A 15,353-nucleotide genomic window follows, 5' to 3' on the forward strand; every position below is an offset into this window, starting at 1 on the left:
GTCAAGGATGGCGAAAGTTTAATCGCCCCATGCAATGCTGCGCAATGTAGCATATGTGAAGCAAAAACTAGCTCTGGGGACTTGGAGAGGCGTGAATGGTCTCGTGATATGAACACAGCCATGGGACTGCAGTTAGGCGTCGGTTGGGTTGAGCGACGCCGAGTAGCAACCGAAGTGTAGTGAGAAAGTTAGGAAGCGTGTGAACAGAAGAATCTGTTATTACAGCTTTCGGTGGTATTAATTGTCGCACATGTACATGATATCGTTGGCTAAGGCAAACACTCTTGGAGTAATGTAGCTGGTCTAGATTACAGCACCTTGGATATAGTTATGTAATAGGGAAAATCCTTAATATGAATAGCGTGGTCTGATTCACGACTGTGACGTAAATCGTGACTTACAGTCATCATGTTGTCGATGGTGTGTTCTACCCATCTACTGCACAAGGAGTGGAAGGACCAGGTTCAAGTTTTGGCCGGTGACTTGGAAGACCGTCACGTGCACACACAGCCCTTAACAGGACATCGCGAGCTGATAGAGTTAACTATATTCCCATTCTAGCTAGTGACGAGACTGATGAGAGCAGTATAGGTGGTGGCCTGTGGATGACGTCGGCCGCTGATTCCTTCGCGATGTGGCATGGGGCGAATGTAAGCAGTACATTACCTGTGTACATTCAATTCATGTTTGATCAAGTAATAAGTCGATGCTTTCGATGCTCATGGAATGCTAATGTTCTCTCTCTTGTGTCGAGAGTGAAGGGTGAGAAGCTTGGCGTTTTCACAGGCGCACGGTCCCCCACACTAACCCAAAATCTAAGCGAAAGTCATCGCACCTTCAGCGCCAGAATTCGGTTTTCAACGACACGACAACACCACAAGCCTCGACGTCCCACATCAAGAGTCGCAATCATGGCTGTCGGCAAGAACAAGCGTCTTTCAAAGGGCAAGAAGGGTCTTAAGAAGAAGACGGACACCTTCGCGAAGAAGGACTGGTACAATGTCAAGGCACCCGGCACTTTCGCGATCAGAGAGTAAGAAGCCCTCCCACAATCCCCCCTCCTCTGCCATGGCGGCGGTGACGACGACGGCGACGGCGGGCGTCTTTCAATTGGGGGAATCTTCACTTACACGTACCTCCTGCAGTGTCGGCAAGACCCTCGTCAACCGCACCACCGGTCTCAAGAACGCCAACGATGCGCTGAAGGGCAGGATATTCGAGGTCTCGCTCGCTGATCTCCAGAAGGACGAGGACCACGCCTTCCGCAAGGTCAAGCTCCGCGTCGACGAGGTCCAGGGCAAGAACTGCCTGACCAACTTCCACGGCCTCGACTTCACCTCTGACAAGCTCCGCTCGCTCGTCCGCAAGTGGCAAACCCTCATTGAGGCCAACGTTGTCGTCAAGACCACCGACGACTACCTCCTACGTCTCTTCGCCATTGCCTTCACCAAGCGCCGACCAAACCAGATCAAGAAGACCACATATGCCGCCTCGTCCCAGATCAGGGCGATCCGCAAGAAGATGGTTGAGATCATGACCCGTGACGCCAGCTCGTGCACCCTCGCCCAGCTCACCCAGAAGCTCATCCCCGAGGTCATTGGCCGCGAGATTGAGAAGTCCACCCAGGGCATCTACCCTCTCCAGAACGTATGTGTAGTCAATTTGGTAGAGAAGCAGAATTACTACTAACGCCGTATAGGTCCATGTACGAAAGGTCAAGCTCCTCAAGGCACCCAAGTTCGACCTTGGTGCCCTTCTCGGTCTCCACGGCGAGTCAAGCGCCGATGACTCTGGTCAGAAGGTACAGAATCCAGACACACCCGCATTGTTTAATACATGACTAACAGCAAATCTCAGGTCGAGCGTGAGTTCAAGGAGACCGTCCTTGCGGAAGTATAAATCTTGGTTGATGAGGCATGGGGTTTCTGGGTCTTTTCAACTTTCTGCGGCATGATATCGGCATTCCAAAAGGTGTTTGTGTTTACAAATGAAAGATAAACATGACCCTTAATGCGATCCCGCGGCAGTGATATGGCGTGCTGGGTATGATCCGCATCTGGTATTCATCAGATGGTGCGGAAAAAGCATCATGAAATGACAACGACAAGTTATACAAAGGCCTCTCCAAGTGAGATGACGATTCATTGTTGGATAGTGTATGGTTGCTTATGTCGCTGATGAACATCTCTGGCAGCAACAGCACACGTGATCGTACTCTTATTCGAACGTCGGCCATATCATCACCCAGTTCCGCCGTTATGCTGCCTATCAACCAGACCGCTTTTCAGTGTTGGCCAGACGACCCCAATTGCACTAACCAAGTACAATGTTTCCCCCAGTCTACAAGCGCTCATCGCCGGTCATCACAACGCGCCTACGTACTGTCGCGCATCTCCGTCCCAGTGCTCGTGGTGGTTCACTCATATCTTACTCTTGACTCAAGGCTCGCAGATCTGCTGCAATATAACGCACTACTAGATACAATAAACACGAACGACAGGAGATTCTTCCCCGCCAATACAACTCCCCAGCATGCATACTGCCTGAGCCCACCCATCATAAGCCCATGATACACCAGCCCATACATTTCAAGCATCCAGATCCTCCATACGCACTCACTCACCCAACCTCATGCACATTGAATGTATAAATCTCTTTCATGCACCACATCACAACCCACCACCTCATTCCACTCCACCAGACAACATCACCATGCCCACGCTTCGACTTTCGATGTCCCCCCAAATATCACGGTTATATCAGCGGTGAACATACGTGCGTGCGTGACTCGCTATCTTCGTCTCCGCTCGTGATTCCCCCCGCGCACAAACCCTCGCGATGATCATTCACAGCCAGCGTACAGTTACTGATACAGTATGCAGTTCCCTCTACAACAAGACCAAACTAAGCACACCGCACTACTTTCCGGGGTTGCAGTGGGGAAAATGGACGAGATCAGCAAAACTACCGTTTAATTGCCCATCTAGCCAGCCTATTGATTAGATTCGGAACATTGAAAAAAACGTAATTCCACGTCTGTGCTCATGGTATACTATAGTACATGCACACTTTGTGCATCTTTTGGCGTTCTTGCCTCCCTCCCTCCCTTCCCTATTGTTCTTTAATTTCCCTCACGTGCGAGCGGGGATGCGGTGCTGAGCCAGCACAGTGTACATGGAGAAGGTGGCGCGCGGCCCGTGACGCTCACCGCTACTTTGGAGATGGGGCCGGGGGAGGCGGAGGAGTACGTCCTTGCTTGTTTTGTGGTTGTGGCTGTGATGGAAGGGTTGGTGGGGATCGATCGATGGGGTTTGCTGATAGGGGGTGGGGGGTTGGGTACGTGGATACAGTGTGTTGTTCATGGTGGATAGATGTGTGTTGCATGTACTGGTTGTGTAAGGGGGGTTTGTGGAGGGATACCTCGTGCGCGGTCATATGTGAATCTGGGGTTTATGTTTGTGGTTCGTGTGTTAGGGGTGGTGTGGTGGCATAGATGGTTGTTTGTTACTATGTGTGCATGTATGCATGGACATGGCTGGGAATGACGAGATCACTGATGCAACAGGTGACGGGATATACTGTACGTACAGTTGGTTTTTACATACATATACGGGAATAGGTGTCATCTGGCAGTGTATCCAGGAAGCTCTTGATCAAGGTATACGCCTGCACCAGCGGACCATACTCCCGGTGCCGCTGCATCGTTTTCAACGGCCCGAGTCTCCCAACTCCCCAGATCCCTCCCAAACATCTACCAACACGCCAACCGCGTCAAGCTCAAACCGAGACATCGCGTGTGCTTGTCTCATAGGCCCTTCTTCATGCATCGATTGCATTCTAGACCTTTTTCTGAGATCTCGATCTGACTCTTCTTCTTCCCCGTATCGACAGGATCCGTACACCTTACTGACTGCATCCGACATATCCTCTTGTGATCCACTCCTCAACCGATCCGCCCTACAATCTTGGAAGCAGGGAGACCTTCTCTTCTCCTGATCCTTACTCTGATATCAGCTTTTGGAACCTTGATGCTAGCACCATCTACAGGCTTCGGTGTGGCCCACGCCCCCGGCTTCTCCTCTGCCTTAGTCTCAATGGCACGTTGTTCGCCTGCAAGTGCAGCGGCGCCCATTGATGCTTCCGCGCCCGCTTCTTGCATCTGATCGAAGAATGATTTCTTGGGTGCTGGTGCGATTTCCCAGAGTTGGGTTATGCCTGCTACGAGGGAGACTGTCAGAGCGGTTTTATAGGGTGCTGCAGTGTCGTTGGTGGGGAGAACGGCAGCTGGAACTTTCGTATGGATAAATCGATCGGGTTTAAATGTGGTTGGCGACAGATGGTGTGACGGGGAGGAATTGATGAGGACTCCGGAAACACCGATGTCGATGTATGATCCTACGTCCAACTCCCATACTGCTTGCTCATCCCGTGCAACAACGTGAGTATCTTGTAGCGTGATTGGCTTGGAGATTTCGTATACACTTGCTGAGCAGCCGTAGAGTCGTCGAGCTTCGTTGATGCAAGAATGCAGATACGGAAAAAAAATCTCGGTAATTGCCTCACCCCCAGCAGTGTAGCGTATCTCAGGTGGTGCGGGGAACGATGGGTGTATTGAGGGCGGTTGGATCGCTTGTGCCCATGCCTTTGTCTCTTCCCTTATCTTTCCCAAAGGCGTGTCTGTCGTGTCTTGTGCACTTGATGCTGAGTAAATGTGCAGTATCGTCCAGAATACCAAGGGAGCAACTTCTGCGACGATGGCATGTACAAGCTGGAGGCCAAGGGAGGCTCGAACTTCATAAGGTAGGTCATGCTTTGTGAACAAATCATTCAGTCTGATCAACGGCGTTGAGACATCAGCATCTGTCTCTTCTTCACCGCTGACACTTTCGTCATCAGCCGGTACTCGCCGTACCGGAGGGTTTGTCAAATCATCAAATAGCTTTGTGAACTTATTTGAAAGTCGTCTTTGTGCCAATGCCGCTCCAGGTAAACCTTTGATAGGTGAAAGCCGTGGCAATCCAAGTGCAAGTGCCCAATAATTCTGATTGAACGTGGCCAGGTCCATGGCCAGCAGTTGATATGATTCGGTAAATTGCGCACCCATAACCGGGGGCAACATAGCATTGCAGCAGAACTCATTGACTAGCATGAATAGGTCGCACTCGGCTTCCGAAGTACCGTCAGTGAGCTCGAGGTTCGCAACACGCTCCCATTGCATCTGATCCACAATAGAGGAGTTGAAAGTGATGAAATCTGGGAGCGAGTCGGACAGTATCCGCAATGATGACTTGACCAAGTCTTCCATATTTTTGCCGCTCGTCAAATCCTTCTCGAAGACTCCAGAAATAGCCGGGGTAAGATTCGAGATATGGTCTGCAGCGCCACTAGGCATATTGAAGGCGTTTTGGCATATTGCGGTCTTGTAGCCTCTTGGCTCCTCTAACTTATCTGAGTGTTTGTAAACTTGTTGCAGAACTTCATCCGAAAGAATAAGATTGTGCTTAGCTCCAGCAGCTTTGTATGCAACGATGCTGGAGATGGACGACTCTCTACAACCCTGTCAGCATCATATCCAATTTAACATGCTTTCGAAGAACTGACCCTATACTCTTTAACCATTGCTCACCTCCAAAGACGAGACTCCCAAGGTTCCGAAATCCCGGAATCCAGTATGGCACTGATTGTACCCTCCTCTTCCCATCTTTACTCTTCGCCGTAGCTCCTGATGCAGAGAATAATCTCGTTGGTAGCAGGAAGAAGACAGACAGAAGCGCAAGTTGGGGCAGAACTTCGAACCACGAGAATTCTTCGGGCAAATAACTCTGGACTGCTCTGTCTAGACCAAAATACCAGGCGATTGCCAGAGTGAATGGACTCAGGAGCACCGTGTACCATGCTGGCAGGAAAAGTGCTCTTATCAGGCCATTGGAGCCATGTACGCCGAGGAATAATATCCTCAGGGAAACCATGGTTGCAGATTGCAACGTCCCTTTGTGCTTATCCAAAGACTAGGCTCCTGGAGGACCAAACTCTACATGCGTTGCGCGCCGATTGTAGCTGAGGTTGACGCGTATGCAACGTGACCGTAAAAACTGGATGTCGTGAACCAGCCACGACAATGCAAGACGTTGAAGTTTGCAGATGGTGTGTTAAACTGCTGGAGTTCTCGTACGAATATAAGCAAGAAGAGATACGATTATCGATAATCGAAGGATGATGCGGCTGAGGAGGACAAGGTGACATTGGGAGGAAAGTCGCTAGCGTCTCGCTTAGCTTGATACCGGTATGCGACGATGTCCTCCAGGTCAGCCATATCCATACACTTGCTAACGATCCTTTTCAATTTCACTGTCGCCTTCAATTGCCCAGTCTTTAACGTGGTAGCTTGGGTCGTCTTGTCTCTGCTTACTGTAAATGCCTTCCTTTCTTTGTTATCATTTCCAGTTTGCAGCACGTTCAGGTCCGCTGTCACAGTCATACCATTTCTGCTTCTCAAAGCACACACATATAAAAGGGCTGAAGGGCTGCGTCTAATCCAAGTCCCCCCCCCCCAAGAAATGACATCTTCTATTAAGCTCTAAAGCCCTAACCAAATTGCAGGCTTCATTCCGACTGCAAAAAATTCTCATTACTTCTAGCCCTTCCAAATCCACGAATTCCAGCAAACTTGACCTGAAAAGTTTCAAGATGCCAGCCCCCCAACATCTAAACTTCATCACGGGCAACAAGAACAAGCTCGCCGAAGTCCAAGCCATACTCGACGGTGTAATTGAGCTGCGCAGCGAGAATGTCGACCTTGTTGAGATCCAAGGCACAGTCGAGGAAGTCACGTTCGACAAGGCGCGACGAGCTGCCGAAGCCGTACGTATATTAGTGGTTGAACTGTAATCATGTGCTCCTGGTCTTGCTAACCAGGTGATATACTAGATCAACGGCCCTGTTCTGGTGGAAGACACATGCCTCTGCTTCAAAGCTATGAATGACCTACCAGGCCCTTATATGTACACTCTTCCCTCTCTTTCTCTCAGACTCCATGCTTCCAACGAACAACTTACTAACCCCTCCCCCACCTCAAACAGCAAATGGTTCCACCTCGCCCTCGGCCCCCAAAACCTACACAAACTACTCTCCGGCTTTGACGACAAATCCGCTCAAGCCGTGTGCACATTTGGCTACTGCGCAGGCTCCGGCCAGGAACCAATTCTGTTCCAGGGTCGCACAGATGGCAAGTTGGTTGAGAGTCGGGGTCCTACTAATTTTGGTACGTGGAGTTTCTTTCTTGAATTGATGTTGCAGATGGGAAGGAAGGAAGGAAGGGAAATATAAGCGGCTAGAGAGGATCTTGTTGTTGTCTTCGGCCGGGAGCTGACGGGGTGTTTAAGGTTGGGATTCGTGTTTTGAGTATGAGGGTAAGACGTATGCGGAGATGGAGAAGAGGGAGAAGAATGAGGTGTCTCATCGGGGCAAGGCGTTGGAGAAGTTGAAGGCGTGGTTGGCGGCGAATAAGGCATAGGAGGAAGATGAGAATATCTGGGATGATCTTTGCAAGTGATGGATTTCTTTTCCTCTACCTGTCTGGGTATCTCCACTAGTGGCATGTGCAATACAACGGCAAGAGAGGGAAAAAACTCAACCACTCTCCCGTCATACAAACACAAGCCATGCCCAACATCATACTCATACATGTTCCCAATCCCTCCCTCCCCACCCCATCCATCACTCCCCCCCACCCGCACCCCCATTATCCCTCCTCCACCCCTCCACCCACCGCTCCACCCTCTCCAAATTCCCCTCGACATCCTCGGCACTATCACTCCGCAACTCGACCACAATCTCCTCCCTGTAGGCCTCGCGCGCCTCATCCAGCAAGACCTGCATAATCTCGCTGTCCATGTTCTCCTCGAGCTTCTTTCCCTTGTAGCCCCGGGCCGTGAGCCGGTCGTAGAGGACGGTGGAGTCGCAGCGCAGGACGATGACGAGGTCGATCCAGCGCTCGGGGAAGAGGTCGCAGGCGTGCCAGTCGAGTATGTAGCCGCCGGTTGTGTGGAGGGGGAGGGATTCTAGGTGGTCTAGGAGCTGGTGGGGGGGGGGGTTGTGTATTAGTTTATGTTTGGTTTGGTTCGAGGATGCAAGATGATTTCTCCTTTCCCCAGGTATTTCACAATACGAGGCAAGAAAGAGGGAGAATGTTTGAATTAATGCAGGGTACTTGAAGAAGAAGAAAGGGGAAAATAAATGAACCCACCTTATCCTCATCCACAATCCAACTCCCAGTCTCCTCATCCTTGCCCTCATGAAACCCCTCATCCTTGACAATCTGATTGACAGAAATATGCTGGAATCCCGTCGCGCGCGCGAGTTGCTCTGCATGTGTCGTCTTGCCTACACCCGGTGTGCCCGTGATGACTATGTTTGGATTCTGCCGCGCCATGGTTTGGTTCTGTGCTCGGTCGCGCGACTCGCTCTCTGGGAGATGAGAAGTATCGTCGTCGTCGTTGTCGCGGTGGGGAACAGAGGATTTGGTAACTTGGAATGCTGTCTTCCAGGTCGTTTGTCTGCGCTTCTGTTGAACTGCTTGATTCGGGGGTAGACGGTCAATTGGATTGGAGCGAGTGGATGAAATGCGCAGGTTTAGTATTTTCGTTGTCGTTGTGGTTGTCGTCGCGGTGAAGAAAACAAAGTCGTCGCCGCGTATCAGGTAGATAACGTTAACCCAACAGCGCCTTCGTCTGCGCTTCCCATTCCGCAAGGGTTGGCTTGCTATTCAAACTTCTACGGGTTTGCACTCAGATTACTCTATCCTCACCCCCCAAAAGTGAAAAAAAGTATAGAAACAAACCAATAGCACCCGCAGTTAGCCAGCCAGCCAGCCAGCCAGCCGCGTCCCAAGCAACGAATTGATTTGCCAGACCCAAAACTGACGCAGTGCCCCGCACTAGACCGCATTCGCCCTTTTTTTCCGCCACCCAATTCTCTGCCAAGGTCCGCAGTCAGAGAGCATTTGGCACGATTTCGTTTGGGGAGTTGGTAAGGAGTAGTCATGTTGGATTGGCGTAGGGGCTGGACGCATGCAGCTATGCTGGTCTTTGGTTGAAAGAAGAAAATGACAGAATTTGTTTGGCATGCACTACTACGGACGTCCATACACCATCGAGTTGACTTCATCTTCAAAGATGCCGCCAGCCAATCCTGGATGAGCAACGGCTAAGAACATGAACACCCTTTTGGCTGCCAATGTACACGAGTGTGGGCGGCGTGGGGGAAAGCCCATGGCATGTCGTAATCAGAATCAGAATAATGGAGTGGTGAATACAAAAAGAATTCCATACTTTTCCGCTATTTTGGTAAAATCAAAAGGGAGTAGACGACCTTGACAGCAAACCGTCATCTACAGCCGCCCGACGCAACAAGCCAACCGTCTATTTCGTAAAAGATGCCACAGAAACCTCCAAGCGATCAATAGCCCAACGTGCCCGGGATTAGCACGCCGCGTCTATCATACCTAGCGAGCTCTCGACGAAGTGGGTGTCTGCAGAGGAACAGAGAGGAAAGCATGCAGTGAACAACAATTGTAGTTCGTGAATGATAGCTACTCCAAGAAATCCGCAGCCAATCATCCCGTCTGAACATCCCTAAGCTCCGTTGATGCAGTATTACGCCGTATTCAAATACATATAACGTGTAGTGTCTGGGGTAACGGATCGTTAGGGAATCGGCTCAGCAGAGCCACCCAAATGCATCTGGACGCCCCCATCCACATCGGAACGAGGCAGCCAGACACTCTCAGGTCAAGGGTATTATATCTCTGGCAGAGCAACAGCCTAGCTCTGCTTGCACTCAGCAGCCTCCTGCTTGGGTTTTGTGCCATCATTCTGGGTTGCATGTTAGCAAAGGCATCCATGGTCAACAATCAGACAAGACATACCTCATCGTCAGACTCCTCATCCTCGTCACGGTCATCGCTGAGCTCATCCTCGTCCTCATCGTCCTCATCCTCGAACTCACCCTCGTCAAAGTCCTCAATATTCTCATACTGAAGAGCCTCACCGGTGAACCAGTCAATGGCGCGAGGAATCAGCTTCTCCTTGATGTCCTCACCGAGCTGGTAGTCCAGCTCGAGGCGCTCCTCGATGTCGGATGAGACACTACCCTCCTCGTCGTCCTGTGGAGGCTTGGGTGGGTCGAAGAAGTTGAAGAATGACTCCGTCGGCACAGTCTTCTTGACTACGCGGGTTTGCTTGGTATCTATGCGCAGTCAGTATATCATGTCGCCGAAGGGCCCAGCAAACTCACTCTTGTTCCTCTGCTTCTTGCTCTCGATGCGGACCGTCAGGTCCTTTCCTGCCTTCCAATCGATCTTGTCACCCTCAGCATGGTCGTAGATGAAGTCGCCACCATAGCCATTCTCCTCCTGATAGAAATACGTTTTGGTGATGGTCTTGTTGGTGAAGAATTCGTTCTCCTCAAACTCGAAGATCAGACGGAAGCCAGGGCGGTCCAGGTACTCCATACGGACGTCAGTGAGGTGCTTGAGCGCGGCCTCGTCGCGGTCTGTAATCATCTCGGCGAGCGAGATTTGGTTCTTCATGGCGCTGAGCCAGAACTCTGGGATACCCTTGACGTCCTTGCCCTCATCCTTGTTGAGCTCAGCCTCGGGTGCATCCTCGTCCTCATCGTCCTCGTCGACCTGCTCGCCGATCTTGACCTGCTCTTCTGAGGGCTCCTCGAGACCGTTGATAATCTTGGCACGGGTCTGGTAAAGCGGTGTGAACTTGGCAAAGTACTTCTTCTCGAGCTGCAGAACCTCCTCCTGAAATTCTGCCTCGAGCTTCGAGTGGTCCTTCTGGACACCCTTCAGGCCGGCAACACGGCGACGGACCGAGGCGGGCAGCGACTCGATGTAGCCACTTGAGCGGCCGACGAGCGAGCCCAGCTTATTTTGCATCATAGCCACGAGCGCAGGGTTGGCTGCAAACAGACCAGCAGCGGTGCGCTCCATGTCCTCTGCGCAGAAAATGGAATTAGCGGTCAAGACTCTTTGGCAACGCCCTATCGCGGGGTCCGAGGGGCAAGGAACCTTGGATTTTGGCAACCTACCTTCCTTGATGGTGCCGACGCCCGGCTGCTGGGCGCGCGACGATATGGGAGCAGCATTAGCAGGTGTGTTCTGGGGGGTGCTGGACGGGTTATTAGCAGAGGGAACGTCCATGGCGGCGGCGGCGGGGGGGGGGGAGCAGCAGCAGCAGCAGCAACAACAGCAACAGCAGCTGGTAGTTTTGTATGTCGAGGCCGTGGGCGAGTAAAATTGGCTGTGGCCCGGAAGAGAAGAAAAATCGACTTACGGAGCGGATATTGAGTCCATCTTCTTATTACGGATTGGCTCAGACATCTTGGCGATTTCTGAGGGCGATAGATGCAGGGTGGCAAGATTGTTGAGGAGAGCGAGGAAAGGGTTTTGATGGGAGCGTCTTTTGCAAGAAATGTTCGGCGGCAGGATGGGCGAAAGGGCAGCCGCTACTCTACGCAAGGTCGTTGCCCCCCTCCTCCTAGTAGGACTAGTTTCCCCCCTCTCAGAAGACGGGGCTAGCGTGTTTGCGGCTAGTGTGGAAAAGGCAGTCACAGAAGTTGACACCAGCTCTCTCTCTCTCTCTCTCACACACACACACACACACACATATATATACATACACACATATACATACACGCTGCACGCACTTGGGCTGGGGGAGAGAGTTGTGTGTCCACGACAACCGCTTCGTCCTTTTGGGTCGTTTGGTTGATCTGGCCGTGAATGTGAATTGGATTGGCACGTCCATGCAATGAGAGCAATGACTGGCAGTGGAGACAGCCAACACACCAACCAACAAACCAGCCAGCCAACCACCACCATCAGTTGCTGCTATCGTGTGTGTGTGTGTGTGTGTGTGTGTGTGTGTGCTATGTAGAGTAGCTATGACGACTGTAGTCAAAACAATAGTGAAAAAAAAACTCTCACTTCAACGGCCTGCCCTGTCAACCATGCACAAGGAGAAAAACTCTACCGACATGGCCTCGCCATGCACAACAAACTAGTAGTACAGTACCTAACATAGTAGCTGGCAAAGACCAAAAAGATCGTCGCGAAAGGGGATCATCGAATGGTCTCGGCATATCCCCATCTGGCATCCCATCCCTAGACCAGCACTACCCAAGTCTCCGAGACAATGTACAAAACATTTCAACCAACTTGAACACCTCCACCCTCATCGAATACTCTCCCCCCAACGCGAACCAGAAAACCCACTGACGGGCCAGTTCGCCCATGGCTCTCCTCTGAGCAGTCCATCATACATACAGTAGGCACCACACAGTCTGCAAAGACAAGACAGGATCCCTTCATCCATGCCACACCTGCCTTCCAGAACAAAGCGGGTCCCCCCCCCCCCCCCTAGAAAATCTGACAGGCGTTGATCGCGCCTTGCCCCAAAGCAGAAAGCGCAAACCTTGCATTGGAACGATGGGGTTACCTACAGTATCTTGGGCACGTCCGCAGCGTATAGCGTACCAAAGTCTGGTGGCGAGGGTGGTCTGCTGGCTGCCATGACCAAACCCTCCACTTGGGGGGGGGGAGAAGAAACAAAAACAGGAGCTCTAGTTTTCCTTGCTTCTTCTTCTTTTTTGTCATCATGAGTAAATCAGCAGTAGAGACTAAGTCATTCATTCTTTGGACTAACAATGCAATGATGTTCTAATGCATGGGTATATCGAACCACAGGGAAAAATCTACACCGATTCCTCCCTCCAACTTCTAGGATGAGATATGCAAACAGACAGAGGCCGCCTTTTAGCTATGCATTGCACAATTCAAAAGACCAAAAGACCATCGTCGCAACACTCCAACAAACAAAAAGCCATCACAATCTCCCCTGTATCCTCCCCAACCTCCTCGTAGCCGCTACCGCCACACAAGCCGAACAAGCACCAATAAACAAACAAACCGCAATCGCATTCGGCCCATCCTTCCGTGCCGCCGTCTCCGCGACCGCTCCCTCGCTCAGCTCCGGGCTCTTGCCCGGCTCCAGGATCGAAAAGACGATCCAGCTAATGGCCGTGCCGACGAATTGTGGGAGCGTGGTGTACAGGTTCATGATGCCGAGGTATTTTCCCGAGGATTCGCCCGTGGACGAGGTCGATGTGGACGAGTCTTCGAGGCCCTGCGTCAGGCTGAGGGGCACGGGGGCTTCGAGTTCGAGGGAGGAGCGGCCGAGGTGGTGGTAGGTGTGTGAAGGGGATGACGAGAGACGGTTGATTTCTACGCCGAGAAAGGCAAAGGGGGCCCAGCAGGCTATGGACCATGATCTGTGGGAGGTTAGTCATCTTCTCTCTGTATTTGTCTTCACATGGGAACTAGAGAGGTACTTGCATTCCGCAAGCTGCGATGATCAACGTCGCTGCATGTAGACTCCTGACAAAGGGGGCCATAATCATACTACAGGCAAAGATGCAATGGCTGATTGTCCAAGCGGTCAGGAGACTGGGCTTGTACTTCTCCAGTCCCATCACGAGACCGGCAATGCTCTTGGGTGGTCGTGGTGTGAAACTCGGGCTCTCGTCCTGCGGGCTCCGGACGAAGAAGGGTAGGAGAACAGACATGAGAAATGTGATGATGGAGAAGGCAATCAGCGCCGTCGAACCAATACGCCCAACTTTACCCGTCAAATCCGCTGCTTCCTTAACTTCGGCAGGCGCATCGTAGCGCAAATAGACTTCACCAACCCATGTTGTGCTGTAGAAGAGAAAGGGAAACCATCCTGTTCATGTCGTTAGTACATAGACACATACGCTGCCTCGAGACCAGGAATCGAACCTACCAATCCATGCCCAAAACTGCACATGGCAAATCGCCTGAATTCCCCTGGGCAAATTCAACGCCGTATGGGAAATGGTGCCCATCACCTCCTTCAAATCCAGCTTCTCGCCCTCCTCACCCCCATCGCTTACTAGTACCCTCTCCGTGACCGCCCAGCTCGTCGTCCCTACCGCGATACACAGCGTCATAGCCGCCACAGCGGTCAGCTGCTTGAACTGTGTGTCCCCCAGCATAGGCCCAAACACACTCCTCAAATTGATTGCCCCAGCCCCATACCCGATCAAAGAGCCCACAGCAACCATCCTGCTAGCCCAGCTACTGCCAGTCTGCTGTTTCGCTATCGGCAGTGTATCCACAATCAAGCCTCTGCAACTCCCCTGTACCGCATTAATTGCAAAGTCGATGCCGTAAATGCTAAAGACGGCAAGATATATCGTTGCACTCTGGATCGTCTCCGGATCCGTGGCGAATGCCCGCACGACCTCCTTTGTCCAGCCCAACAGTAGCAAGAACATGGCCACCAGAATGGTACCGCAGAACATAAAAGGACGTCTACGGCCCCAGCGGGAGGTGCAGCGATCCGCGACCACGCCGACAATGGGCTGCATAATCAGGCCGGAGAGGGGGCCTGCGACCCAGACGAGGGAGATTTTGGACTTGGTGAGGCCGAGTTCGAGGAGGTAGGGGGTGCAGTAAGTCATTTCGACATTCCATGTGAACCTACATTACTCGAATTAGCTTGCTTTGTGCAACCAGTGGAGTAGAGTCCGGGAGACACGTACTGTAATCCAATGAGCGAGGCTGTGAGCAAGGCCATGCGCATACTCTCACTCGAGCCCTTGATGGCTGGCATACCCTGCCATTGCTGTGCAGACGGCATTGTCTCCCTTCCCATTGTGAACAATGTAGGCTTCCCACTTTTGCCGTCGGGGATAGCTGCAGGTCGCGTGCACAAAAGCGCTACTGGGAACTTTTGAACAAACGCTTCAACTTGACGAGGGCCGGTAGAGTCGCATTGGGTGTTGATTTGAAACAAAAGATGGGCGCAATGTCCAAGGTAAAGATGGGAAACACAGTGGTAATCACCGCAGGCGGCGCACGGTGTTATATAAAGGGAAACGGAGCGATAGCCATGGGAACAAAGGTCTACATCGAAGGAGATGAAGCTTCCGATCTGACAACGTGGTATGTTCACATGTACTGTGTTCAGTGCATTGTACAATCGGCTGCAAGGGGAAACGTCAGCTTGGGCGGTGGCTTGGCCGTGGCTGTTGGGGGGGGCGGGCAGCAGGTGCCAGCCAAAGTCCATAAATAGTCTAGTCACGGCCCGCTGCGGTTGATATTGGACCCCGAGAGCCTGGTTCGGCGGAGGGTTCTTACCGACAAGAGACCCTTTTCACCTCCGTCCATCTCCAGACTCCAGCTTGCCGTCTTCCAACTCTCTCTCTCTCTCCCACCTGTCTGCCGCCCCGCTCAGAGAGGTCCATGGCCGCTTTTTCTAGGC

General features: G+C 51.9%; 8 protein-coding genes across 8 annotated transcripts; 3 read left to right on the forward strand and 5 right to left on the reverse strand.

Annotated features, from left to right (window-relative positions):
- Window positions 1–408: 408 nt before the first annotated feature.
- RPS1 (ribosomal 40S subunit protein S1B) lies at window positions 409–2,546 on the forward strand (the record flags this gene model as incomplete). The annotated part of the gene is made up of 5 exons (XM_066099408.1): window positions 409–478; window positions 562–1,033; window positions 1,146–1,647; window positions 1,700–1,801; window positions 1,858–2,546. The coding sequence occupies 5 exons, from the start codon at window positions 409–411 to the stop codon at window positions 1,897–1,899; spliced, it is 1,188 nt and encodes a 395-aa protein (XP_065950927.1). The 3' UTR covers window positions 1,900–2,546.
- A 664-nt stretch (window positions 2,547–3,210) lies between these two features.
- Window positions 3,211–3,702, reverse strand: IAQ61_011942 (uncharacterized protein; the record flags this gene model as incomplete). Its single annotated transcript, XM_066099409.1, has 2 exons — window positions 3,211–3,443; window positions 3,606–3,702. The coding sequence occupies 2 exons, from the start codon at window positions 3,700–3,702 to the stop codon at window positions 3,211–3,213; spliced, it is 330 nt and encodes a 109-aa protein (XP_065950928.1).
- A 241-nt stretch (window positions 3,703–3,943) lies between these two features.
- Window positions 3,944–6,202, reverse strand: IAQ61_011943 (uncharacterized protein; the record flags this gene model as incomplete). Its single annotated transcript, XM_003844479.2, has 2 exons — window positions 5,602–6,202; window positions 3,944–5,549 (listed from the first exon to the last, which is right to left on the reverse strand). The coding sequence occupies exons 1-2, from the start codon at window positions 5,967–5,969 to the stop codon at window positions 3,944–3,946; spliced, it is 1,974 nt and encodes a 657-aa protein (XP_003844527.1). The 5' UTR covers window positions 5,970–6,202.
- A 91-nt stretch (window positions 6,203–6,293) lies between these two features.
- IAQ61_011944 (uncharacterized protein) lies at window positions 6,294–7,513 on the forward strand (the record flags this gene model as incomplete). The annotated part of the gene is made up of 5 exons (XM_066099410.1): window positions 6,294–6,410; window positions 6,601–6,861; window positions 6,928–7,001; window positions 7,080–7,261; window positions 7,383–7,513. The coding sequence occupies 5 exons, from the start codon at window positions 6,294–6,296 to the stop codon at window positions 7,511–7,513; spliced, it is 765 nt and encodes a 254-aa protein (XP_065950929.1).
- Window positions 7,514–7,716: 203 nt separating this feature from the next.
- On the reverse strand, window positions 7,717–8,861 carry IAQ61_011945 (uncharacterized protein; the record flags this gene model as incomplete). Its single annotated transcript, XM_066099411.1, has 2 exons — window positions 8,246–8,861; window positions 7,717–8,076 (listed from the first exon to the last, which is right to left on the reverse strand). Exons 1-2 carry the CDS (start codon window positions 8,429–8,431, stop codon window positions 7,717–7,719), a joined length of 546 nt encoding a protein of 181 aa, XP_065950930.1. The 5' UTR covers window positions 8,432–8,861.
- Window positions 8,862–11,539, reverse strand: IAQ61_011946 (uncharacterized protein). Its single transcript, XM_066099412.1, has 5 exons — window positions 11,343–11,539; window positions 11,098–11,177; window positions 10,294–11,004; window positions 9,926–10,245; window positions 8,862–9,872 (listed from the first exon to the last, which is right to left on the reverse strand). Exons 1-5 carry the CDS (start codon window positions 11,387–11,389, stop codon window positions 9,822–9,824), a joined length of 1,209 nt encoding a protein of 402 aa, XP_065950931.1. The 5' UTR covers window positions 11,390–11,539; the 3' UTR covers window positions 8,862–9,821.
- Window positions 11,540–12,792: 1,253 nt separating this feature from the next.
- On the forward strand, window positions 12,793–13,257 carry IAQ61_011947 (uncharacterized protein; the record flags this gene model as incomplete). The annotated part of the gene is made up of 1 exon (XM_066099413.1): window positions 12,793–13,257. The coding sequence occupies one exon, from the start codon at window positions 12,793–12,795 to the stop codon at window positions 13,255–13,257; it is 465 nt and encodes a 154-aa protein (XP_065950932.1).
- Window positions 13,258–13,386: 129 nt separating this feature from the next.
- On the reverse strand, window positions 13,387–15,158 carry IAQ61_011948 (uncharacterized protein; the record flags this gene model as incomplete). Its single annotated transcript, XM_003844484.2, has 3 exons — window positions 13,387–13,790; window positions 13,851–14,569; window positions 14,632–15,158. The coding sequence occupies 3 exons, from the start codon at window positions 15,156–15,158 to the stop codon at window positions 13,387–13,389; spliced, it is 1,650 nt and encodes a 549-aa protein (XP_003844532.2).
- Between the last annotated feature and the right edge of the window lie 195 nt (window positions 15,159–15,353).

The sequence above is a fragment of the Plenodomus lingam genome, assembly GCF_022343315.1.
Source record: "Plenodomus lingam strain CAN1 chromosome Unknown scaffold_20, whole genome shotgun sequence".
NCBI classification, from domain to species: domain Eukaryota; kingdom Fungi; phylum Ascomycota; class Dothideomycetes; order Pleosporales; family Leptosphaeriaceae; genus Plenodomus; species Plenodomus lingam.

Bases quoted from the DNA above. Each gene is read 5' to 3' on its own strand.
- IAQ61_011946 (XM_066099412.1), bottom strand. From the start codon at position 11,389: ATGTCTGAGCCAATCCGTAATAAGAAGATGGACTCAATATCCGCTCC. The intron at 11,178-11,342 runs GTAAGTCGATTT...TAACCCGTCCAG, and splicing joins ATGGACTCAATATCCGCTCC to CACCCCCCAGAACACACCTG. The intron at 10,246-10,293 runs GTGAGTTTGCTG...GACTGCGCATAG, and splicing joins CAAGAAGCAGAGGAACAAGA to ATACCAAGCAAACCCGCGTA.